The sequence below is a fragment of the Myotis myotis genome, unplaced genomic scaffold (genome assembly GCF_014108235.1).
Source record: "Myotis myotis isolate mMyoMyo1 unplaced genomic scaffold, mMyoMyo1.p scaffold_m19_p_3, whole genome shotgun sequence".
Lineage (NCBI taxonomy): Eukaryota > Metazoa > Chordata > Mammalia > Chiroptera > Vespertilionidae > Myotis > Myotis myotis.
Genome location: NW_023416335.1, coordinates 136786495 through 136812902, shown reverse-complemented (window position 1 = coordinate 136812902; position 26408 = coordinate 136786495). Strand labels below are relative to the sequence as shown.

Sequence of the window (26408 nt, the reverse complement as noted above, 5' to 3'; positions counted from 1 at the left end):
AAAAATCCTTCAGACATCTACCACGTTCATTGACCTAGCCCGTTGTGTAGGCCAAATACACACTCCAGTGGGTCATTTGATGAGCAAGGCCAAAGTGAAACACAGAATGGGCTAAAGTCTGGTATTAGGTGCTCTGAAGTCTGATTCAGGTTAGGTTGCGGTGAGGAAGAAGATAAATCAAATTCAAACAAGATTCCCTTCCCTCCAAAGAGCTGAGTCTAAGTTTTTATGTCAGATATGAGCCAGCAGGGGTTAGTAAAGAAAAAGCAGGGGAAAACAGAAAATTATGTGCAAGAATAAATTCATAAGGAGTTTCAAGAACTTCCTTCTTTTGGAGCTCCTTCTCAAGACCCTCAGCAATGCCTTCGTCAGTTCAGACACTGATGACAGCACAGCTTGACTCCTTTGCAAGGACATCTAACGTTACTGTAGTGACTATATAATTATCCTAGCTGAGATTCCTTGTATTTTGGTTGCCCTGGAATGTATCCCATTGCTTCTCAAATTATGAAATATGACAATTCTAAAGTTTGTTTCAATTTGCTAAAATGGATGAATCTTAAGACCTTTGTATCAGTCAGGCTAGACTAGGTTTTGCTGCAGGAATAAACAACTCTCAAATCTCCCTGGATTCAAAAGCTCAGGTATGTGTCACTCATACGAGTTTATCTTAGGTTACCTGGGAGATTTGCTCCATGCCATCCATCCTCACTCAAGGATACCAGCTGAGAGTTACCACTTTGACTGTCACTCGTTCTTGTGACCGAAAGAAAGAAGGAACTATGGTAAACATACATTGGACCTTAAAAACTTCCTTGATTACTTCTATGGCCATAGCAGACTTCATGGCCATACCTCATTTTAAGTGGGTGTGAAAGGGCAGTCTTGTAAGTGGCTAGAATGAGGGCAACCAAAATCATAGTGGACAGTAAAAACGACAATGACAGATTTATAGCAAATCTATGTGATTTGAAGGTTCTATGTAGCCATTTATTATGACTGCTCAGCTGCCTGAGGTTGATTTTGATGACAAAAGTAAATAAAAAAAAGGAGCAAACATTTTTATGACCCAATTTTTACTTTCTTAAACCCAAGTTTAGATGTTGTCATAAGAAATGGTCCTTTTTACTAGATGAAGTTGAAAAGAGATGCTTTTATTTCATTAAAACATTTTTTAATTAATGCTCATTTTACTGATTATAAAGTTGATGATTCAGTAAGACTAAAGTCAAGCAATCTTGACTGTTTTAATTTATATTTTTATTGAAATTTATTTAAATAACCCATTCAATATATAAATACATGTTCATAAAAATTAACACAAAAGTATATATATATATGTACAAAGAGCCAGGGGCTGTCACATCTGAAACAACTGACCGGATGACTGAAGGCTGAGTGGGGCGACCAGGTTGGCAGGGGGGTTAGTGAGGGATGACCAAATGACTGAGCATCAGGCTGTGTGGGGTGACCAGACCGGCGGGGGGGGGGCAGTGAAGGGCAACCAGGCGGCAGGCAGGGCTGCAGTGAGAGATAACCAAACGACTGAGCAGCAGGCTGTGTGGGGCGTCCATGCCAGCAGGGGGGTTAGTGAGGGACGACCAAATGACTGAACACCAGGCTGTATGGGGTGACCAGGCAAGCAGGGGGATTAATGAGGGATGACCAAATGACTGAGCAGCAGGCTGGGTGGGGAAACCAGACCAGCAGGGGGGGCAGTGAAGGGCAACCAGGCTGGCAGGGATGCAGTGAGGGGTGACCAGGCCAGTAGTGGGGGAATTTGGGGGTGACCAGGCTAGTGGGGGCGCAGTGAGGGGCGACCAGGCTGGCGGTTGGGCAGTTAGTGTTGACCAGGCTGGAAGAGGGGGGCTGTTGGGGGTGACCAGGTTGGCAGGGCAGGCAGGACAGGCAGTAAGTGGTGACCATGCTGGCGGGAGGGGCAATTAGAGGCGATCAGGTTGGCAGGCAGAGGAGGTTAGGGGTGGTCAGGCTGGCAGGGGGCCAGTTAGTTGTGATCAGGAAGCCAGGCAGGTGAGCAGTTAGGAGCCAGCTGTCCTGGATTGTGAGAGGGATGTTTGAGGATCTGGCCTAAACCGGCAGTCAGACAAAATTTGAATATTAAAAAAAAGAACAAAATTTGAATATAAAAAAAAGAACATTGTAGAGGTTCATGGAAAAAGAATCTTTGGAAAGGAATTTATGCAAGGCCAAGCTCATTAAGATTGAAATAGATTTATTTAAATATCAAAAGTACACTGATACAAAATTAGAATTAGTCTTCTCTCTGTTGAAAGGTTAAAGTTTTGTTGGACTTTTAGTCTGCTTTTGAAAACAAATGGAATGTTTTGTTACCTTTTAAGTTGCCTACCTAAAAAACAAAGGTGTGTTTTATCAGAATAATTTCTGTGCTTCATGGTATCTCTAGCATCAGTCTTTGATTATTTGAGTAAACATAGTCTCCTCAATATTAAAGGACCTAAGTTTTGCTAACAATTGTGTAATCTCCTGTATTTGCCTTTGAAATCTTTTGTCACTTTGGTTGAGTAGATGATTAGATACGGGTTCATAATGATCTGTGACCCTACTTAGCCAAGTGTCATACCTTTTTGTATTTTTGACAAACTTCCCAAATCAAATTTTAGATCAAGTCCTCTTGACTTTTAGCTAACTTTGGGATTTTTAAGAAGCTCCCTAGAACAGTGGCCGGCAAACTGCGGCTCGCAAGCCACATGCGGCTCTTCGGCCCCTTGAGTGTGGCTCTTCCACAAAATACCACGTGCGGGCGCGCATGTACAGTGCGATTGAAACTTCGTGGCCCATGCGCAGAAGTCGGTATTTTGTGGAAGAGCCACACTCAAGGGGCCAAAGAGCTGCATGTGGCTCGCAAGCCGCAATTTGCTGACCACTGCCCTAGAACATTCCAAAAGAGTTGTTCCTTCTCCTTATAGAAGATAGATAATAAACCAGTTAGGCTTACTTGATATGTTAGATTACATGGCATTGTCAAATAAATGATGACTCACCTTCCTAGGTTATATTGCTTGGCTGAGTATTATTAATATATTAATGTATTCCCAACATTATATAACATTTCTGTCAGGGAGGGGAAATTTTTCTCCTTGGCCCTCTTGAGTTAATATGGCTGGATTAATAAAATTGACTTAAAACAGATTAAAAGGAGAAAAGTCAATTTAATTTTGTGCATACAGGAAATGTTAATTAATGCTCAGAGAGTGACCAAAAGCAGTCAGCTTTTATATCTTTTTACCCAAAGGAACAAAAATTTGTGGGCATTTGAGAGGACAAAAACAAACAAACAAACACACACATACACACACACACACACACACACACACACACACACACACAAAAGCTAAATACAAAAAAAAACACCCACTTAGGTTTAGGTGCTCATTTGTGAGGAATCTAAGCAAAGGTTGGGCTTGAGTAGTAAATTACTAAAAAACAAAAGAAAGAAAGTAGCAAGATATGTTTATACTAGATTCCCATTGCAGGAAGATTCAAAGCCCTGCAAGAATAGGGCTTCGCTCCCGTCTCTGCTGCTCCTACCCTGCCCATCTCTGCCGCTTCTCTCCTGCCCATCTCTGCTACTTCGGCTCCGTTGCTTGGCTTCCTTCTATGGTGTCTTCAGTTTTCGCTCCCAGCTGGTATATGCAAATTAGCCGCCATCTTTGTTGGCGGTTAATTTGCATATCACTCTGATTAGCCAATGGTGGGCATAGTGAAGGTACGGTCAATTTGCATCTTGGTCTATTACTAGATAGGATAGGCTTCTCAGCCTTCACTTCTCTGACTCTGGTAATACGAATATTTCTCTCAGTCTCCAGGTGAAGGGAAAGCACCTTTTATAGGAGATGTATTTCTTGCTTCCAGGAGACAAAGGATGGTTAAGATGTCCTTTTATTTGCTGATTTTCAATTAATTTTGATTCTAAATAATCATTATGCCAATGTGCTTGCCTTATGCCTCAACATTCCTAAATTCTGATGTGACCTGATATAATATCAGTCATAATTCCAATTATCTCTCATAATGGGTATATTACAGAAATAACAAATTTTTTTGTCAATTTATTTTTGAAAAATATATACTTTTATTGATTTTAGAGGGGAAGGGAGAAGAATAGAGATAGAAGCATCAGTGAGAGAGAAACATCAATAGGCTGCCTCCTGCATGCCATCTCCTGGGGATGGAGCCTGAAACATAGGTATGTGCCCTGGTTGGGAATCCATCCGTGACCGCCTGGTTCATGCGCTAACAATCAACCACTGAGCCACATAAACCGGTCTACTCTGTCAATTTATTTGTGATGAACACTCATCTATCTTTAAAAATGGGCATTTTTAAGTTTTGTCATTTATAAACAGTTACTATTTTACTTTGATGTTTCATCTTTAGAGAAATTCATGGAAAGGACTGACAAATACTTTAGAATACAAGTCTCTGATAACTTTCAGGTCATACCACTGAATTACATTTAAGGAAACTTTTGCTTTTTAGCTATCTGCGACTTCAAAGCAGTTTGGTAAAGTATATCTTTGTGAACAAAAGTGAAACAGTAACTTTTCACTCTACCTTATCCCTCTGGATTTCAGAAACTCAATTAGTATTCTTATTTCATAGCAATGCTGTTATTTGAATGAGTTCAGTAAGCATCTGCTCTCCTTATAGACAGGCTACTGTCTTTTCTTTAGCTGAGATTCTATTACAGAAAAGTATCCCTGTTATAGGGGAATCCCTCTTGAACTTCATAATGACTGGGGAACTCATTTCATCAGTGAGGTGATTCAACAGGTCTATGATGTGTGGCTGGCTCTACAACAGTTCACTGTGCCTACTCCCTTCAGACCCTTACTTCAGTCAATTTCATTATCATAACTCCATTATCTGTCTCCCATTAGGATTTATTTTCACTTGTACTTGGCCGAAAAATCTATGGTGGAGTTGCTTAAATTCTTACCTACTGGGAAGTTACTGCACAGTTAGATTACTGGCTACATCCATTTCATTATGTAGTTAATCAGAGACTCAGGATTGGTCATCACCCTTAAGTTTATATCACAGAACAAAATGAGAATTGCCAGGTGATGTCTCTGATAACGAAGAAATAAGATTCTTGAGAATTTTATTTCAATGGTGGTGGGGTATTGGCATAATTGAATAAATGGACGGAAACTTGCCTAAAACATTAACACTTTAGGGGATATTGCTGAATCTATCGCCAAAGCCATGGCTGCTCTAGAAATATCTTTAAATTTACTTTCTCAAGTTGTTTCACATAACTGTATTGCTTTTGACTATATTCTAGAAAAATAAGGTGGTGATGTCTGTGTCACCACCTGTGTGCTTGAATAAATTCTTCAGGATAGATTGAAACACAATCGCACAAAATCAGAGAATAAGTCCATTGGTTATAGGTGCCTCTAGAAAGCTTTTGGGTTTTTGACCTGTTTAAAAAGGACAGTCTCATGGTTTAGAATTATTCTACTATTTGGAATTTGTGTCTTGTTTTTAATTTTAAGAATAATTGCTATTATTAAACTTACTAGAGGCCCGATGCACAAAGATTCATGCAAGAATGGGCCTTCCTTTCTTTCCCTGGCTGCTGTTACCGCCTTCGCTCAGGCCGGAGCCGCCTTTCTGCCTTTGTTCTAGCCTGGAACCACCTTTCTGCCTTCCCATACTGCCCAGAGGCCCAGAGCAGCCTTTCTGCCTTCGTTCCCCTGCTTCCCACACTGCCCAGAGACCTGCAGCAGCTGGGCTGATGTGGAACACCCCCAGCTTCTTGGCTCCTGTGTATGCAAATTAACCTGCCATCTTTGTTGGGTTAATTTGCATAATCACTCCTAACTGGCTGATGGGCATTGTGAAGGTATGGTCAATTTGCATCTTTCTCTTGTATTAGTCTAGATATCTACTATCTTTCACAATGCTATAAGAACTTCACAAAAATAATGGTAGCACAACATTTTGAACTGATTTTTAATCCACATAAAATCTTAGATGGACAATTAAAAGACAAGATTGAAAATGATTAGACTACCTATGCTGAATTCTGCTAACTTTTATTTCATAGAACTGGATGGAAAGCCTTCCTCAGTTTGGCACTGCTATTGCTCAAATGTGGTCTAAAGGCTCCGAAGAAAACCAGTTTCTCTCCTACATGAATATGACATACCAGATATGAACATTCCTGGTGACAGGAGATCACAATGTGAACACATGAGGAAATTGAGAAAATCCACTCCAATGGTTAATCTGTGATCCTTTTGAAAAAATACCTTGATCAGAAGGGGGAAATGTGAAAGTTGACATAAGTGAAGCTGTTTTAAAATGGAGCAGGAGCAGCCATTACAGAGGAACTGTCTTATATGTCCTGCTTTCTGAACCTTTGAATGGGGCCAAACCACCCACATTCCATGTCAGAAAGAGTGAGAATTTTCTGTTGACAGGACCGACAAAAATGAAATTTTACCTAGTGACCATTTCACTTGACCAATCAATGAAGTACAGTGGGGCCTTGACTTACGAGTTTAATTCATTCCGTGACGTAGTTCGTAACTCAAATTACTCGTATGTCAAATCATAAAGTGAACGAGTGAGACACGTGATGCTGGGCTGATGTGGCATTCACTGTGACGTTCGCTGCGCCAACTAGCGGTGGGGTATCTGAAGCTGGCTCGTAACCCGAATTTTAGCTCACAACTCAAAGCAAAAAATCGGCTGAGAGACGGCTCGTATCTCAAAAAACTCGTTAGTTGGGACACTCATAAGTCAAGGCCCCACTGTACAAATCTAGCTTTGTTAGTACCAATGAACTCCTTTAAAACCAACTTACCTCATCTTTCTTTCTTTCTTTTTTTTCATACAAAAGCATGATTCCCTCTTCTGTAATATGGACACTCTTTGGATTTCTACCTAAATCTGTTTACCCTGAAAATTGCCATTCTTGGATTCCCAAATAAATACTTTTGTGTCTTGAACTGGTTCTTGTATTTTAGGCTGACAGAATGGGTTATGGGCTGGAGGCTGGCTGAAAATGATTATAATTGGACATATTTTTTCAAGTATAAATGTCCAGAAGGCTATTGGTTATAGTGTATGGAACTCAGAAAGGGGATCAGTGTTAAAGATGGAGGTTGAAACCATAGGAGTGTAGATATCCCTTAGAGAATGTATATGAAGTGAGTAAAGGGATGGATATAGAATGTTAGAGCTTACTGCCATTTAAAAATTTGGCAAAGGAAGAATATTCCATGAAATATATTGTTGTTTTGCAAACTGACCCCTACCCCCACATACACACACAAAGGCAGGCCATTCCAGATTGTTAGGTTGTAGGTTTAATAAGCAAGAGAACTTACATACCAGGCTTGTCTTGGATAGCTGCAAGATACGTAGATCTTCACATCCACCCACAAGAATCTTAAATGATTATATAGAGGCCTTAGCTGGGTTCAGTCATATATTCAGTCCAGATGGTCTCAACAACACCTTACTTCCTCAAGGTTATTTCTTTGAAAAGGCTGCTAGTTTGGGAATGAATGGGGAACCACCAATAGTCTGGGTCAAGCTCAAGGGTCTTATCCTCTTGATGACCTCCTCCAAAATATATTGAGAAGGAACAAGAAAAGAGATAGTAGATAAAGTGAATTTTCCATGAGTATTTGGAATTGAGAGGCCCCTTTTTCTGTGATATGTCATAAACATGACTGAATATTGAGCACAAAAGTTGGTAGAGAAGATGTTGTAGATAAAGGGAAAAAGAATAATGACATCAGGACATGTTCCAGCAAGTCAATCTTCCATGTGCCTAAAATGTATTTTCAGAAACAAAAGCAAAAATAACAACAACAAAATACTTAAATATCTTGTAGGGAATTTTTATGAAACATCTCATATTATTTTTGCCACAGATGTTGAATAAACTTTACCTTTATTTTGGTGTATTAGTGAATTATGGCTGCAATTATGCTGCATATCAAATAACCATAAAAATCTCCAAATCATGAAATGCTCAGCAGTTATTGCTAGTGTCTGTAGGTTGTCATGGGATCAGCTGATCTAGGATGTGTGTAACTGGAAATATTGCTCCAAGACATGTACCTGGCTAGATTGGGCTTCTTACTTCTTTTGGGCTCTGTTCTCACCTGCAAATATTCATTCTGGCTGAGGAAGAGGCAGTGGTAATACCTGGAGGTTCTTCTGCAGGAGAAGGCAGAGGTGCAGTACAGCAAGCCCAGTTGTCCAAGGGCTTTCAGGCCTCTACTTGTATTGTGTCTGATGATTAACCAAGGCAAGTCACATGGATGAGCCCAAAACCAAGGGAGTTGTTCTTCACGCCAGGAAGTGGGGAGAGGGAAAGACAGTAAATAATGAAATTATATATATATATATACTAGAGGCCTGGTGCACAAAATTCGTGTGGGGGCAGGGGCCCTCAGTCTGGCCTGTACCCTCTCCAATCCAGGACCCCTTGGGGAATGTCTGACTGGGATCAGGCCTAAACCAGCAGTTAGACATCCCTCTCCCATTCCCGGACTGCTGGCTCCTAACCACTCATCTGCTTGCCTGCCTAATCATCCCTAACCACTCTGCTTGCCTGCCTGATGCCCTTAACTGCCCTCCCCTGCCAGCCTGGTCACCCCTAACTGCCCTCCCTGCCAGCCTGATTGCCCCTAACCACCTCTGCCTTGGCCCCCTCCACCGTGGCTTTGTCTGGAAGGCTGTCCAGTCTAATTAGCATATTACTCTTTTATTAGTATGTATTAATAAAGATATTAATTTTATTATATCTCACCTGAAGATATTTTTTCCATTGATACTTAGAGAGAGATAGAAACATCAATGTGAGAGAGACATATTGATTGGTTGCCTCCCACACACTCCCCAACCTGGGCAGGGATCAGCCTGCAACTGAGGTACACGCCCTTGGCTGGAATTGAACCTACAATCCTTCAGTCCAAGGGCCTGAGTTCTAATCACTGAGCAAACTGGCTAGGTCAATATTTTTGAACAAGTATTGAAGCTCTCACACTTGGTAATTCGGAGTGATTATATTAACCATTTTCTGTGCTATGCTGTAAGGTAGTCAAATTCAGTATTATTGAAGTATTTATCATTGTTTGATTGTGATGAAATGATCCCTCCTGCTGCTGCATTCTGAATCTGCTCCTTCGTAATGCTGCCACTGTATCTATAAGCTATTCTTAATTTCTGCTTAATTTCACACACGGCTCTTTGAGTGAATACTTGCAGGTGAAACTCAGCTATTTAACAGTTCTTTTTCTTGTTGCTTCACTATACCCCCCCCCCCCCCCCCCGTTATTTGGCATTGTTAAAACGTTTGCTAGTCTGACAAATGGAGCATTTTTTGTGCATGTATTTTTATTTTAATCCTTCCTCCTCAAAAAGTGGTAAATGATTAGCCTTTTTTAAAAAAATGAGTTGTATTTTCTTATAAAGTATCTTCATCTATACATGATGCCTGTATTTTCATAAGAAGACATTGATCAACTATGAGGTGAAAAGTACTTAATTGCAAAAGTTCTTAAAAATTAAAATTTTATGTGCATGCCCATTTTTTATTCAAATGACGAAGCATTTCCAACATGTGGAAAGAGCTCACCTATTTTTTATGCAGTTGGAGATATATTTAATTGAAACTAATGTCCTATCTAGCTATCTATCTATTATCTATCTATCATCTAAATATCTTTCAAAGAAGACTTGAGTTTTCCAGTAAGTTTGTTTTTTTACAGCCCGTACCCAGTCTTCAGTCATATATCTACCATTTGTTCCCTCCGCCTATTGTGTCTGTGCTGCACTTATATACAATTCCTTTCATCCACAGAGATTATTTTATTGGTCTATACTCTAGTTTCATCCTAAGCAATACAATCCACAAAGATATCACCTAGAAGTGCGAGGTACTTTTTTAGTGCACATCAAAATAAATGCACAATCATTAAAATAAAATAAAAATGCCACTCTGTGTCATCTTGCATATCCAGTTTATAGCTATCATTACCTAGCATAACATGCAGAGGGAAGCAGTGTTTTAAGGGCAGCTCTGCCAAACTAGAAATGTACAAAGCTAACTAAGCAACAGTATCTTTTGAAAAGAGTCATTTACTTTTACTTTCCAATTATTTTTCAGGTTTGTGGAAGGCATGCTTAACATTTGTTATAATGCCATTGATCGTCATATTGAAAATGGCAAAGGAGATAAGATTGCTATCATCTATGACAGTCCTGTTACAAACACTAAAGCAACTATTACCTATAAAGAAGTCCTGGAGCAGGTAATATCATACATTTTCTGTATATGTTATTTAGAAGTCATAAGGAAATTATTCAAATAGCATACAAGATCATTGTATAACCTTTACTTCTCTTAATCCATTGACATGTTACCATACTTGTCCTTTGATGCACAGTGGACATAGAGATGTGTTAACTCTTTTAAAGTGTTTCTATTCCTTAAAGTTCTATTTTACAGAACTGGAAATCCCTAAGAACAGGTTTAAATCCTCTCTGGTCTTTGTTTTCCATCTCCATTGCCATCACCTCCATCCAGCTATTCTAATTTTAGCTTTTGTACTATTGAGGCTGTCTCCTAACTTCCTTATTACCAGGTCTGCTCATGTCAGATCTTCACCTAAACTGGCACCAGAGATTTTTTTTTTCTAAGAAACAACATATTTCTTTACCCCACTTAAAATTTTTTTCCTTAAAGATTACTGTTATTCAGAAAGTAAAATATGGACTGCTGTGATGTATAAGACACATTGGATTCTGATCACAGCATCCCTCATAGTTTTATTTCCCAATATTCGTGGCCATGAACACAACTGTATTTTCACCCTGGGTGTCCTATCACTCCCTCAGGCACTCCTGGCCCTTTACAGCTCTTTGCCTGGGCTCATTCCTTTCCCCTATTGATTCTTTTTCAGTTTTTCCCCACCTGTGTAGTTCTTAGGTGAATCATGATATTGACAGATGAGTTTTGAGACTTTCTTTGAACATTAGGGTAGAAATGAGGTTTCAGAGGCAATCATAACAGTGTCTGGGTATTGTGGACAGGGGGAGAGTTATTTTAGCTCTGTGGGGCATTTATATCTGATTTAAAGGGAAATAGTAGTGTAGGACAGGGTATCTCAATTTTGACACTATTGACATTTTAAACCAGAGAATTCTTTGTTGTGGGTGCTGTTATGTACATTGTAGGATGTTTAGCACCCCATTTTCTACTCATTAGATGTCAGCAGCACCCCTCCCACCCACTGTGATGGTCATAAAGGACTCCACATGCTGCTAAATGTCCCCTGGGTGTCAAAATTACCGCTAGTTAACAACTACTGGTTGAATAGTCTGTCATGCCAGGGTTTTCAAGCAATTTGCTTTTAAATTAAGGCTTTTTGAATCACATTTTCTTCTTTTGCTTTTTTTTAAAAAACCTATTTAGGGCTTCCATTCAGTTTTTAGAAAGTTTGCTCAACTTTCTCTGACTCTGAAATTACATCCTTTTGCGTCCACAATGTTCCTGTTTAGCCTTCTAAGAGAATTCAAGAAAGGCAACTGAGACAAAACAATGAACTCCCCATCCTGACTTGTCGCTGTCAAGAGAAAAAACAGAAGCCAGTTTTGCTCAGACTGGGTGACAATCCCTGCTTCAGCTGATTTAAACATTGAGGGATTTATGAAAAGGAAAGAGACTCAGAAAAATGGCACATCGCAAGGTAGAAGAGGCAGCAGTGGAGAGTTAAAGAGAGCCCACAAATTGTCTAGAAATTAGAGTTGCTGACTTGAATCAGTTTCCTTCTAGATTGACAGAGTAGGAATTGGGGCCCTGCCTCCCTCTAGTACTTATACTTGGGGAATTCCAATCTGATAAGAAGTAGATAGCCCAAGACAGAACAAACAAAATAGTTCTGTAAATATACTATTGGATACTTTAGATTGGTCTGTAAGCTGGAACTGTGTATTTTCTGAATAAATTATACAGAGACAGAGCTTCTCTTAGGGCTGAGGAAGATATGCATGCCAAATGAATGACTTTGTTATCCATTTGAGGCTCTGCCTTAATAATTCAGCATCAGTGTCTTGATAACCTATTAATTCCATATTTTATTTTAAGTTTGCATTTTTAGAAGGTTTATTCTTTGATTCAAAAGTTACTCCTCTTTAGGAATATTGTCACATTCCCATTTGATATTATTAGGCCTTACATACTAGTAAATTTTAATTGGTATACAGATTATGAATCTAATTTACATATTAGAAAAATGTTATCTATATGAACATATTATATTTGATACATAGCCAAACATCAGAGTCAAAGAAAAAGCTTCAGAGAAACCTAAAAACAGAAGAGTTAAATAATGATTGTTGCTCTTCTCATTTACATTTTCTTTTTAACCAATTACATACATTTATATGATAAATACATGTCCACATTTGACTTAGAAGCTGTTTTGCTTACTCATCTTGTTTTTCCAATATTAAATGTAGCTTCATTTCCTTTTGAGGTTTGTATTGGTTTATTGGTTTCAGTTCAGCTTGTCATCGAGCACTTAAAAGGTCTGCTTCTGTCCCCTGCTGACAGCCTGAGTCCCCAGGCTTTGCTTCTCCAAAGAACTGAAGGAGGACCTGCTCAGAAAGAGGGACACATTGTGCTGCACTTCGATTACCGGCTCCTGGTTGCCTTTGGCCTTTATTTTATTAAGTAGAGAAGACGGAGAAGGATTTAATGGGTAATGCCATTGCAAATAAACAGAAAGAAGTGTCTTTGCACTCTACTTGTTTTAATCTCCCCTCTCATTTCTACTGGGAGCTTCTGGCTAGGTAAAACTGCACCTAGTATTTCTTATTTAATTAGTGAACCAACTAGTTGAAGGCTAAATTGGTTCCGTGACATGAAAGAACTGGAGATTTTACAGAATGATTCAGAATTAGAGCTTTTTCCAAAATCGCCATCTTTATGTAGATCTGATAACGTAAATAACTCTTTAAGTTTTCTATAGAGAGATTTGAGCCTGGTTTAAGATCCGGCATTCATTCAACAAATATTTATTTTATATGCCAAACCCTGTTAGGAGCATAAGATACCAGGCAAATGGACCCATTCCTTATTTTCAAGGGGTTACAATAGCATGTAAACACAGTAAAGAATATGATGGGGGTAATGCTATATTCTGTGGAAACACATGGGAAAACCCTCAGCTCAGCCAGGAGGTCACAGTGTTGGCGGTGGCAAGAACAGCACCAGGTGTGAGACCAGAGGGGTAAGACAGGACCTGGGTTCAGCAATCTCAGTACTTGAGTTCTGGCTAAGAAAGAATTCAGACCCAAGACCCAAACTATAAGAGAACATTTATTTAGAATATCACATAGGTGGAAGAAATGAGTGGTAGAAGAAATGGGCTCAGGAAACAAATTACAAAGGCAAAAGAAGGGTCCTTGGAGCTTAGGAGAGAGGAAGGTAAAGGTAACGTGCCTGGGGGGAATAGAAGGAGGATAAAGCAGGTGGAGGGAGCTCCTGGGAAGAGAGAGTATATACTAGGTCCTCTGTCCTAAGGGTTTAAGGGTGGAGATTTTAGGGGTGATCCCGGGAGAGGATCTCAATAGAATATTCAGCAGCTTTCCAGGTGTGTCCCTTCAGGATCTGGGTCTCCGCTGATTGGTCAGCACCCGGGCAGGGGGTCATTATTCATTACATCTGATCCTGACCTTAGCCATGGAGTCCCTTGTCTGGTTTTGTTGCTTTTCTGGGTCTGTAGCTGAAACACAACTGAGGTCTAGATGTTATTTCTAGGGAAGAAAGGTCAGGGGGTTTAAACCGAATGAACAATGATATGAAAGATCAGAGGATCCAAACCCCATGACCAGCGACATGCTAGGGGACAGAAGGTTACCCTGGGGTTGAGGTTCTTGTTTTTCCAGTTTTGTCCTAGAAAAACTGGCACCCAGGGCTTTCCGCCCTGGTGACCTTCTGTCCCTGGCCCATCACCCCTGCTCAGTTTATGTGTAACTGCCTACCACAATAGGACACAAGAAGGCTTTCTGGAAGAGTCAATACCTAACATTGGCACAGAGGACCAAAAGTGGGAAGGGAAAACGGGGGAGAAGTTCTTGCAGCTGAAGGAACAGGACATACAGCGATACTCAGGGAAGAGAGAGCCTGGTGCCCACAGTGGATTTGGTAAAGTGCAGCACAAGCGATTTTAGGGAGAGAGGAGGCTGGAGTGAGGCAGACTGGAGGTCTGAGAGTGCCACACTCTGTATTTGTATTTTATCCTGAAGGCAGTGGAGAGAAGACAACAAAATCCAACTCTGTGACCTGTGGTTCATTGTGATCTGGCTCCTGTAACCTACTCCTGGGGCCACCATGCTGTCCTGCAGGCCCCAGCTGCCCTGGCTCCTACAGCCAGCTCTCCTGGTCTGCTTCATTCCCCCTGAGAGCCTTTGTTCTTCCCCGCCATCTGCTGGAGGCAGTTGAGTGTTGTTTTCTCTTGTAGGATGTAAGGTCCATGAGGGCAGGGATTTTTGTTTTGTTTACAGGAACAGTGCTTGGTACATAGTAAATATTTGTTGATTGAAGAAGGAATGGATGAATGAAATACCATTTGAGATTCCTAAGTGACTCTAATTTCCTTTATTGCAGAAAATTCTTATCTTTAAATTGCATCAGTAATAGAACTTGATCTTTCCAAGTAAATTTTTTTTAAAATATATTTTATTGATTTTTTACAGAGAAGAAGGGAGAGAGATAGAGAGTTAGAAACATAGATGAGAGAGAAACATCGATCAGCCGCCTCCTGCACATCTCCTACTGGGGATGTGCCTGCAACCCAGGTACATGCCCTTGACCGGAATCGAACCTAGGACCTTTCAGTCCGCAGGCCGACGCTCTATCCACTGAGCCAAACCGGTTTCGGCAAATTCTAACTTCTTAATATCTGTAAAAGATTTTAGCTTTTTTTAATATTTGGCTTGGCAGTTTAGGATGAATATTTCCTCTTTGAATTTCCCACCTACACAACTCAGATCTGTATTCCAGGAGATGGGTATATGTTTGTTGTGTCCTTTTCTTAACTCTGTTCAAGCTAGTAGCTATATCAAATCTCAGTGAAATAAAAGGTGTGCGTGTGTGAAAGTTTCTTTGTATGTGTTTGCATATATCATATACAGTGTTTATCATTTTTAGAAATTCCTACATTGAATTTAATTTGTTCAACTCTGATTTTATTTCAAATTTACCTTTGTCTCTGGTAAATTTGTTTTATTTATATCAATACAATTATATATTTTTTATACATTTACTCACTAAAGGAGAACACAATCTCCTAAAGGGCATTCGAGAATTTTTTTTTAAAATATATGTATGCAGGAGAATTTGATAAAGCCCAGTGTGTGCTAAATTTTCCTGATTTAATTTAAACTGAAAGTGTCTGCTATCTCTACTAAAAGTAATTTGGGAAATATAATTACAGCAGTGGTTCAATTATGAAGGTTGAATAATTTAGAGGCGACAACTACTCTGAAATCTAGGGCCATGTCTCATGAGAAGTCCTCCTTCCAATCTCTGCCCTTTGGGATGCTCTCTTCAAAGTGTGGATCCCACTGTCTCAGAAATATGTCAGGGTGAGGTAATATGATATCCTTTTGTCTGTCACATCATCAGTACTTCCTCAAGTAAAAACCTACAACACGAAATCCAGACAATGCAGAAAATCAGTCTTGCCAGTGGTTGCCTTGTTGAGGGGAAAGGATACAACAGTGCCCATTACCAGTTTCCTTTCCTTAAACTTCCTGAAAAAGCAATAACAACTTCATTTGTGTAACTGTCAGCTCCACTGAAAACTATCTCTGTAAGGTAAATCACCCTCTGCATGCTTGGTAAATAGGTGGGTGATACTAGTATAAGACTGAACTCTTAGAGTGGTTAATGTATGATTTTTCCTAACATGTAATTTGTAAAAACCTTTTATTGAAATTTAACATACATTCAGATTAGTGCATAGATTATAGCGGCAAAGCTTATTAGATTTTCACAAATAAAACATGGGCATGCAAGGAGATCTGTCATATAACCAGAGAGAATATTCCCAGCCCCCTAGAAGCCCTTATCAGGCGTCCCCTTAGTCATTCTCCCCTCACACCCTCACATGATTATATCCAGACATTAAAAGTCCACGTATGATGAGGTTAACCTGTTTTGAACTTTGAATCTATCAATCTATCTATCTATCTATCTATCTATCTATCTATCTATCTATCATCTATCTATCTATCATCTACACTAATAAAAGAGAAACATGGTAATTGGCGTACAACCGCTACCCTTTTCATTGGCTAATCAGCGAGATATGCAAATTAACTGTCAGCCAAGATGGCGGCCGGCAGCCAGGCAGCTTGAAACTAACATGAGGCTTGCTTGCTTCAATGACGGAGGAAACCAACGTTCCCCGCCTGCGGTTGCAGGCCTCTGAGCCTGCAGTTTAAGAAACATTGTAACAAATACCGCGGGACTTCAGCCAGCAGATTTGCAACATTGTATGCAAAGGCCAGAAATCTACTTTCAGGAGCGGAGGCCTAAGAGCTGGAGCCAAGCCTCAAGCTAAAGCTGGCCCAGAATAAAAAAAAAAAAAAAGGAAAAAAGGAGCGTTTGGGAGTTCAGTCACCCCCAGCCTGAAAACAGCCCTCAGCCCCTCACCCAGACTTGCCAGGCACCCCAGTGGGGACCCCCAACCTGAAGGGTGTGTGACCAGCTGCAAACAGCCATCATCCCCTCACCCAGGCTGGCCAGCCACCCCAGTGGGGACCCCCACCCTGATCCAGGACACCCTTCAGGGCAAACCAGCCAGCCCCCGCCCGCACACCAGGCCTCTAGCCTATATAGTAAAAGGGTAATATGCCTCCCAGCACTGGGATCAGCGGAGCCGAGAGGCCTGCCGGCACCGGGATCAGCATGACAGGGGGCAGCGCCCAAACACCCTGATCGGCCCTGCTCTGTGTGTGACAGGGTGCGGCACCCCAACCCCCCCCCGCCCCGGGCCCTGCTCTGTGTGTGATGGGGTAGAGCCATAACCTCCCCATCAGCCCTGCCCTGAGTGTGAGAGTGGTGGCGCCCCAATCCCCTGATTGGCCCTGCTCTGTGGGTGATAGAGGGCGGCGCCCCAACCCACTGATCCACCCTGCTCTGTGTGTGACAGGGGATGGTGCCCCAACTCCCCTATCGGACCTACTCTGTGAGTGACAGGGGGGAGCTCCTCAACCCCCTGATGGGCCCTGCTCTGTGCATGACAGGGGGTGGCGCCGCAACCTCCCCATCGACCCTGCCTTGAGTGTGACAGGGGGTGGTGCCCCAACCCCCCAATCGGCCCTGCTCTGAGCCCGACCAGGGGCTGCACCTAGGGATTGGGCCTGCCCTCTGCCACCCGGGAGCAGGCCTAAGCCAGCAGGTCGTTATCTCCCGAGGGGTTCCAGACTGCGAGAGGGCACAGGCCAGGCTGAGGGACCCCCCTCCCCCCCGAGTGCACAAATTTTTGTGCACCGGGCCTCTAGTCATCTATAAAAGGCTAATATGCAAAGTGTCCCCTTGGGAGTTTGACCAGGGGACCAGGAGTTTGATCACTCGCTATGAAGGGCCCTAACCACCAGGGGGCGGCATGGAACATGGCTGGTGGGCTGCGGAGGGAATGAGGGAAACAGGAGTGGGGGGGAACCACACAGTGGTGGTGCACAAGTGGTGAGGGAAGGAGGAGGCCGGGAGGCAGGGAGGCAGTGAACCTGATCAGCTCTGATAGCTGGCCAGGCCTAGGGGCCCTACCCGTGCACGAATTTGATCATTTGGGTAGTGACTAGTTTTGGGCTATTACAAATGCTGCTGCTGTATATATATTTGTGCACCGATTTTTGTGACAAAATGTATGCATTTGTTTGGGACTGTTTTCAAGAGTGAGATGGCTGGTTGATGGAATGTGTATGTGTTCAGTTTGAGTAGATAATGTCAAACAGTCTTCCAGAGTGGTTGTACCAATGTATATCCCACTTCTGGTATATGAGCATGCTGGTTGTCACACTTAGCATTGAGAATCCCAAGTCTTAATTTTGGCCTTTCTGATGAATGTGTAGTGATATTGCATTATGTTATTACTAGAGGCCTGGTGCACAAATTCATGCACCAATGGGGTCCCTCGGCCTGGCCAGCTCTTCGACATCCCCTGAGGGGTCTCGGATTGCGGGAGGGCGCAGGCCAGGTCAAGGGACCCCATCGGTGTCCGATCAGTCCTATATAATAAAAGGCTAATATGCAAATTGTCCCCTTGGGAGTTCGACCAACCGGGAGTTCAGCTGCTCACTATGATGTGCGCTGATCACCAGGAGGTGGCACGGAACGAAGGAAGACCCTGGCCAACAGCCGGCAGCCGGGGAAGGAAGGCCTCGAACAGCCCTGATTGCCAGCCAGGCCTAGGGACCCTACCTGTGCACAAATTTTGTGTACCTGGCCTCCAGTTGTATGATAAAATAGCAAGAAAGCTTTGTGCATTCGTAGCACAAAAGAAGAAAGGACCAACCTGGTCCTAGCAGGTCAGAGAAGCCGCTGCTGAGGAAGTGATGTATTAGCTAAGTCATGATAGAAATATAGAAATATGAGCTGCAGACATAGGGGGGTCTGCCTACAGGTGTCTCTGAAGGACTGCAGGAGGTGTGTTTATTCAAGATTTGGAGTTGACATCCTTAATGATGAAGCTGTGCACTCTGAAGACAAAACTGATTGTCTTTGCTGGCCCAAGTTCTCGGCCAGCAAGATGAATTAAAGGGGAAACAAAACAAAAAGATGATCAAAAGGTAAAGGAGGGAGATAGGCAGTTTTTAAATTCAAAAAGGAGCAGAATAGAAAAAGAAAAAAAATTGTTCCTACAAGTGGAAGTGGGAGAAATTAATAACATTTATTTTCTTATGTATTGACTAGCATGTCTGCACCTGAAATATAGTCAGCAACTTTACGACAGCTGAATGCATAAACACTTTTAGTTCCTGACCTTAGATTATGCATGAAACTGTGAAATAATTTGACATGACATAATTTGTACACCAAGTAGAGGATAAAGCTAATTAACATAAATTAAAGACATCGAGTGGCTGGAGTGATGCAAATAAAAATATAAGGATAGGATCATATTTTGAGTGTATGAAACAACAATATTTTATTTTAAACTTTGAAATCAATAAATATGTAGATACGAGAAGTGATGGTGTTAACATTATTTTATTTCATTTGGCAGTTTTATGCTCACATAGGTGCATTTGTAATAATTAAGTAAAATAAATTTGAATAAATCAATGGAAGGTTACATTCAATAGAATTATTGTCAAGATTAGAGAACTTGGGGAAATTGATTATTTATTTTCGCATGCCATACTTGATTTAAGATAATTTTGTTTCCATTGCAAAATTGAATTACATTAACTTTATCATATATAGTTTTTATGAGAAATTTGATCTATTTTTATATGTATTTATGATAAAATCTTGGCATATGTGATGAACTATGTTTGCTTTGTTTATTAGTTACTAGTGTATGCATTATATTGGGGAATTTTTCACTTTTAAAAGGTGTATGGCTCCTTCTGTTGGGCGATGTTAATGCTATTGGGACAGACCCAGCTATTGCAGTGATCGCACGTCCTTGACCCCCCAGGGTATTTCACAAGTTCCCTGTGAGCCCTTCGTATATTGATTGACTTTCAGGATGTATTGCCCAACAAAACCATAAAGGTTAACGGGAACATAGGTGAATGCTGGGAAGTGTGGTTGATGCAGCCCCGGTAGTTGTCATGTTTTATGTACTGTCTGTAAAAATGCCAGAAGTGTTTGCTTAATTAAAGCTTTGATTAAATAATCAATGCAGGATTGATGCAAATGGTGCAAGGTTCCTGGTCACATCTTCTGCTTTTTCATATGAGGAAAAACTCAAGGAAACCATGTTTTTCTCAAAATTGTGACATGTCCAAATACTGTATAAAAGAAAAACATTCTCACATAGCTTTTGTATTGGCTTACATTATTTTTACTTTAAGTTATAACTAGGCCTTGATATTCTTTTTAATCTCTATACATATACAAAGCCATATCTGACTTATGAACAGGATAAAAGCAAATCTAGAAAGTCAATATTTGTCAATAAAGTAAAAAATTGACAATATTAATTTCATATAGTGAGTGATGTTTTGCTGGAACTAAATGACCTATTGAAAGGTGCTTATGGTTCTGAATGCTGCACTCCCAAATCCTTTAAGTTTGGCCACATGTTTCCTGTGATGCCTTAATTCTCTTGTCATAGTGCCAGGGTGTTTCTCAGCAACTAGAAGGGTTCAGGAATCTGGAGAAGGGCTGCGAGTAAATTAATAAAGAGACTAGACATTAATAAAGAGACTAGGCATTTTTCGGGGGAGCCAGAGGAGACCAAGCTTCAGTAACCACGTGTTCCCTGAATCTCTGGACCCCTCGCTTTTTATTAACACAAATTGCCCTAAAGCAAAGCAAACACACATATTAAAGGTAAAGTTTGATAAACAGTAAAATTGTCAGGTTGGGGGAACTGCCCTCAGCTGTTGGCAGCAGGCAATGATATATGCAGATTTTCAGGTTTGGGGAGATGCTTTCAGCTATTTCTGCAGCAGGTAATATGATTCAGCCCTGCTGACTATAGAAGCCCATCAACCTTTTGAGGACTTCTTGCATTTATGACCTGCTGAAATTAGCCCTTGGCATCATAGTAGTAGTTATAAAGTCTTTTATTACATAAAGCACTGTGACATCATCTGGCCTTTATAGGAGATTATATGAGATTATAAAAACAAATACAAAAATACAGTGAAATTGTATGTGTGCTCAAATAATCCACAATATACTGTGTTAATTTTTTAAATTGTTGTCAAATGAAAACACAAAGTTACACATTCTCATAGAGAACTCATGGACCCTGAAAATATCTCCATACACCCCAGATTCAGACACACTACATTAAACAATTTATTAGATAAAGTGAAAGAAATCTGGCTTTAATTGACAGCATGAGTTTTGCTACTTTGAAAAGAATATTCTCCACTAGCTATTTAATGTAGTGTTTATAGCAACCGCACTGTAATTTTTAAAAAATAATAACTGTTTTTCATTTTGTGTGTTTATTACTATATAAAAAAGTATGTAGGGAAATATTAATTACCATAGCCTTTATGTTTATTGAAGGAATATAGCCATATCTAGATGACTTACATAAATTTGTACTGAATTGAATGCTCTTTATTAATAATATGTAGAATATCCTGTAACTTTTTAAACATAAATTTGGAAAAATTTGCATGTTAACCATATTATGCTAATTTTTTTCAGATATCTATATAAAGATTTTTGAATGCAAAATTGTGAAAGTGACTTCTCTGGTAGTTGAATTTTATGTTTCATTTTAGTCCAGGTGGGCCATATTTTAAAAAACGTAATAAAATTTGCTTCAGGATTTGGAATATTTTTTAAGAAACTGCCCAGGAAACATACAGAAAGTAATCAACTTTGAAATGAGCTATATCTTAAAAATTCATTTGAGAACTGTTAAATTAGAATTTGTACTGTATTTCCCCATATATCTATGAATAGTACTTTTCTGAGTGGTGCTTGGGTTCTAATCGAGCCACCAAAGTGCTTAACACATAATATAGCTGAAATAGAGTGCATTCACAGTGAGAAAAATAATAAAGTTAATATCCTTGCAATGCTCATAAGTAAGTGACAGAAATAAAATGAATACAAATTAAAAATATTGGTGCTACAATAAAAAAAAATAAAATAAAATAAAAATATTGGTGCTAGAGAAAACCAGGTTTAATTAGAGGAACGTGCATAGTTAAATAGAGACCAACGAGGAAGTTTGGAGAGGTCTTCCTGAGCATTTTAGTTAAAGATATTGATGTTCCTGTGAAGGAGGTGAGTGGAGGTGGTCTGTGCCAAAGAGATTGCCTGAGATGGGCTAAGCTGAGCAATGGGGTGAACAGCGGAGGGGAAGGGGAATATCATAGTACTAGTGGCCCGGTGCACGAAATTCGTGCACGGGGCGGGGGTGATCCCTCAGCCTGGCCTGCACCCTGTCCAAACTGGGACCCCTCAGGGGATGTCCGACTGCTTGTTAAGGCCCAATCCCACCGGCAGTCAGACATCCCTCTTGCAATCTGTGACTGCTGGCTCCTAACCTCTCACCTGCCTGCCTGGTTGATAACCTCTAACCATTCTGCCTGCCAGCCTGCTCACCCCCAACTGTCCCCCACCGGCCTTCTTGCCCTCAGCTGTCCCCCCTTACTGGCCTGATCACCCCCAACTGATCCCCCCCTGCTGGCCTGTTCGTCCCCAACTGCCCCCTTGCCAGCCTGATCGCCTCCAACTGCCCCCCACTGCCAACCTGCTTGCCCCCAACTTCCCCCGCCTGCCAGCCTGCTCACCCTCAACTGCCCTCCCTTCCTGGCCTGATCGCTTATAACTGCCTCTGCCTTAGCCCGCCTCCATGGCTTTGTCCAGAAGGATGTCTGGAAGGTCTCCCGGAAGGTCTCCTGGTCTAATTAGCATGTCACCCTTTTATTAGTATAGATAATTTCCCCAGGACAACAGGAGGATATGTGAGGATCAGCTGGACACAGATGCATGAAATAACCCTGGAGTTTGGCCTTTTTGGTAGATGGAGGGGGCAGGGGGTGTGGAGTAAAGGACATATGTAAATTGGAGCTTATAACTTTCAGAGTATGTATCTATTTTAAAGCTCTGGTATTCTTGCACAATGTAACAAAAACAAATTTTCAGATAGTTTGCAATTTTAGACACAATTCCATTTAAATACTATAGTTTTAAATGGTTCTGACTTTGTATAGTCACCCACTAAGGGTCCTTTCTGGTTTTGCTTCCCTACTTATACTGTTAAATTCTTCAGCTTTACCACACAGTTTTCATCTTACCTCCCCGGTAGAACTCCAAACCTGAATCAGCCCAATTCTTTACTATCTTCATTCCTGTACTGTCAATGTAAGAAACATTCAAATCTATAGAGAATTTTCTGTGAGTTTATTTGAGCCAAACTGTTGACAATTGCTGGGAAGCAAAATCTCAACGGATTGAGATAATGCTTCAGAGGACGGCAGTTTTGCACCTAATTTTATACATTACAATCAAAAGAGCAGATGCAAGTGGGTTATGTGAAATCCATTGGGGATTAGATTAGTGATGTGGGAGAAAGTGAAGCTGGGAAACATCTGGGATTGGATGAAAAGTAAAATGATAGACACATTTTTTAATTAGGTAGGTATAGGACTATTAACAGTCAACAATGAACATGGTAACAATAACAGTGAGAGGATTTATGGTCTTCACCCTGATGTATTGGCTGTCCCTTGAGGGGTCTGGCTAAAAGAGGAGTTGCCCTGGCATTCCAAAGGTATATTATTTTTACCTTAAGAAACATTCAAACCAGTAAAGAATTTTTGTGAGTTTATTTGAGCCAAACTGTTGACAATTGCCAGGAAGCAGAATTGCCAGGAAGTGGAATTTCAATGTATTGAGATAATGCTCCAGAGAATGGCAGTTTTTCACCTATTTGTATGAATTACCATCAAAGGAGGAGACATAAGTGAGTTACATGAAATCCACTGATGATAGATTAGGGAGGTGGGAGAAAGCAAAGCAGGGAAACCTCTAGGACTGGTAAAAAGTAAAATGATAGACACCTGTTTCTTTTACATAGGTGGGTGCAGGATAGTTAACAGTCAAACTGAACAGGATAACAATAGCTATGAGGGAATCCGTTCTGCCCTGGCACTGGTTGTGCCCTGAGGGGTCTGGAAAAAGGGAAGTTACAAGTTACCCTGGCATTCCAAAGGTATGTTATCACAGATGCAAAAAAGACTATAGGCTCAGTTAAGATTAAAGTTTATCTTGGTCAGAGAGGATACCAGCCTAGGACATGACTGCTCACTATAAACTGCTTTTTAATTTAAGAAGTTTTATTTTCAGACCATCCTTTGTGGTTACTTTAGGTCTCTGAGTTTGCAAGGCTTCCACGCAGACATTCCCTGAGTTAGTCAGGTTAGCATGTGGGCCCTTTTCTTCTACACATCCCTTTCTTGGTCATAAATCAATCCAAAGGATGCATTGATGACCAAACTTTTGGTTGGCTAATGGAGTCCCACAGGGCTAGGAAGGCTCATTCCTAGGTAGTCTCAGTGTCAGCATTTGTCTTGCTGAACAGGGTCGACCACTAGGGATGGGGCAAGACTATAACCTTAGATGGCATTCAAGGTCTAATTATTATTATTCAAAATAAAAAGGCAGGTGAATGGGAGGTAGCCAGATCCTATACGTACTTGCTAAAAAATATTCTGGATCATTTCTAATTTTTGAGCTACCATGATTCGAGTCTTTTTGCTGCTTGTCTTAAATTTTGTTTTGTTTTTTCTGCATCTAGTATAACATTTACTTACCAGGAACAAAAGCAACAATATTAAACCAGTAACACTGATTAGGAACAGAAAATGTCTAATGTTACAGAAGGATCTGAGGGGAACAAGCATCCCAGCCAAATAAAACCCTTTATATGTATTATTACAATTTTTATTAAGATAATTATATGTTTTCCTCCTTTACCCACTGTCACTTGTATCTTATGATAAGTTTGGCCAGATGAATTAAGACTTTCTACTATTTTATTATCCAGAAGCTCTAAGTTTTCTTCTGGGCAGTTAGTAGTTTCATCCACTCCTACAGCTAGACAATATTCATCTAAAATACTCATCTAGATTAGATCCACATATAATTCTACCAGGTGAATTATTAGCGAGGTGTTCTTAGAGGGCTTTGCCCAAGATGGGTCCTTTATGATACATATAGTTAGAAAAAAACGTACCAAAGCTTATATTGATAGTAGAAGAAGACCTGTGTGTGGCCAACAAAACATTAACTTTATTATCATAGCTTACAATCAGAATGTTATTGTCTAGTAGGTAGGAAAGATTAGCAGGTACCTACGTTTTTTCATATCTAATAAAGGAGGGGGATCTGGGGAAGCAGATACTGTTTCCACTAGGTAACCATAAGGAGGATAATAACAATATAAAATTATTTTATACACACTCAATCACTAACAATTAAGTGATATAAAAACAAGGTTGAAGCAGCATCAGTTTGTGAGCATAGAACCTTGTTGACGTCTTGGGAAAGCTGCAGTCAGAGCAAAGTTTCTAGGGATGTTGTGTAATGGGTTGAAGTGTGCTGCTTATGGGTGGAGCTCCATGAAACTCTCAGCCCTTGAGTCTCATTCAACCCTTTTACGTGCCTCAGTTTTTCTCCCGGCTGTGTAAAACAACCAGGAGGGCTTGGGGCCCTGGCAGACCAAGCCCATGGTGGCCTTTGGAGGAGCAAGTCAGTTAATTACAGTTGAGTTAGGACTTCCCTATGGGGCTCCTGCACGTCATAAGGAATTACCTCTGACACCTCCACTAAGATTCTTAGTTACCTAAGAACACCCGAGATACGGGCTCTAGGGAGGCTGTGCCCCTTTATCTTGGGAGCTGAGTGAGTTCAGCTCTCATTTATATGATCAAGGTTTTTTGTGTGTTTTTTTCTCAGACTCTCAGAAAGCAATTCCAATTGAAAAGCCAAAGTAAAACCCAGCCACCCATTTTTTTTTTTTCTCCAGTCTCTCCTTAGCCTGGGTTCTGTAAACCCTTAACCTTAGATCCACCTTGAGGATTTTAAAAATAAGCTCAAATAAGGCAGACCCTCTACCAAAAAGCAAGGGAAGGTCCTGGGTACAAGAGACAACTCACTCAAGTTCACCCAATGGACAGGGAACCAGCAGGCTCAAAGGGCCCTTTGTTGGATCCTAGCACCAGGCCTGGGTCCATGGGATAGTTCTGGGTGAGCTTCTTTGGAATCCTGCTGACGACACCAAGTAATGTTAATGTAAGAAACACTCAGACCTGTAAAGAATTTTTGTGGGTTTAATTGAGCCAAACTGTTGACACTTGCCAGGGAGTATTAAGATTCTGCTCAAATAAACTCACAATAGTTCTTTATAGGTTCGAACGTTCCTTACATTAACACTATTATAGATGCAAAGGAGTAAAGACAGGCTTAGTTAAGGTAAAGATTGGCTTTTGTCAGGGAAAATTCTAGCATAGGACATGACTACCTTCCATAAACTGCTTTTAGTTAGAAAGTCTTAATTTCAGACCATCCTTTGTGGTTACTTTAGGTCTCTGAGTTTGCAAGGCCACCACACAGACCTTCCCTAAGCTAGTCAGGTTAAGGTGGACCTTTTTGTCCACAATCTTAATATGGTGAG

General features: G+C 40.8%; 1 protein-coding gene across 1 annotated transcript in view; it reads left to right on the top strand.

Annotated features, from left to right (window-relative positions):
• Positions 1–26408, top strand: part of ACSS3 (acyl-CoA synthetase short chain family member 3) — a 152400-nt gene that overhangs the window by 23444 nt on the left and 102548 nt on the right. Inside the window, exon 2 of the mRNA XM_036299086.1 lies at positions 10181–10325. Within this exon, the coding sequence (XP_036154979.1) occupies positions 10181–10325 (145 nt within the window). The remainder of the gene's footprint in view (positions 1–10180; positions 10326–26408) is intronic.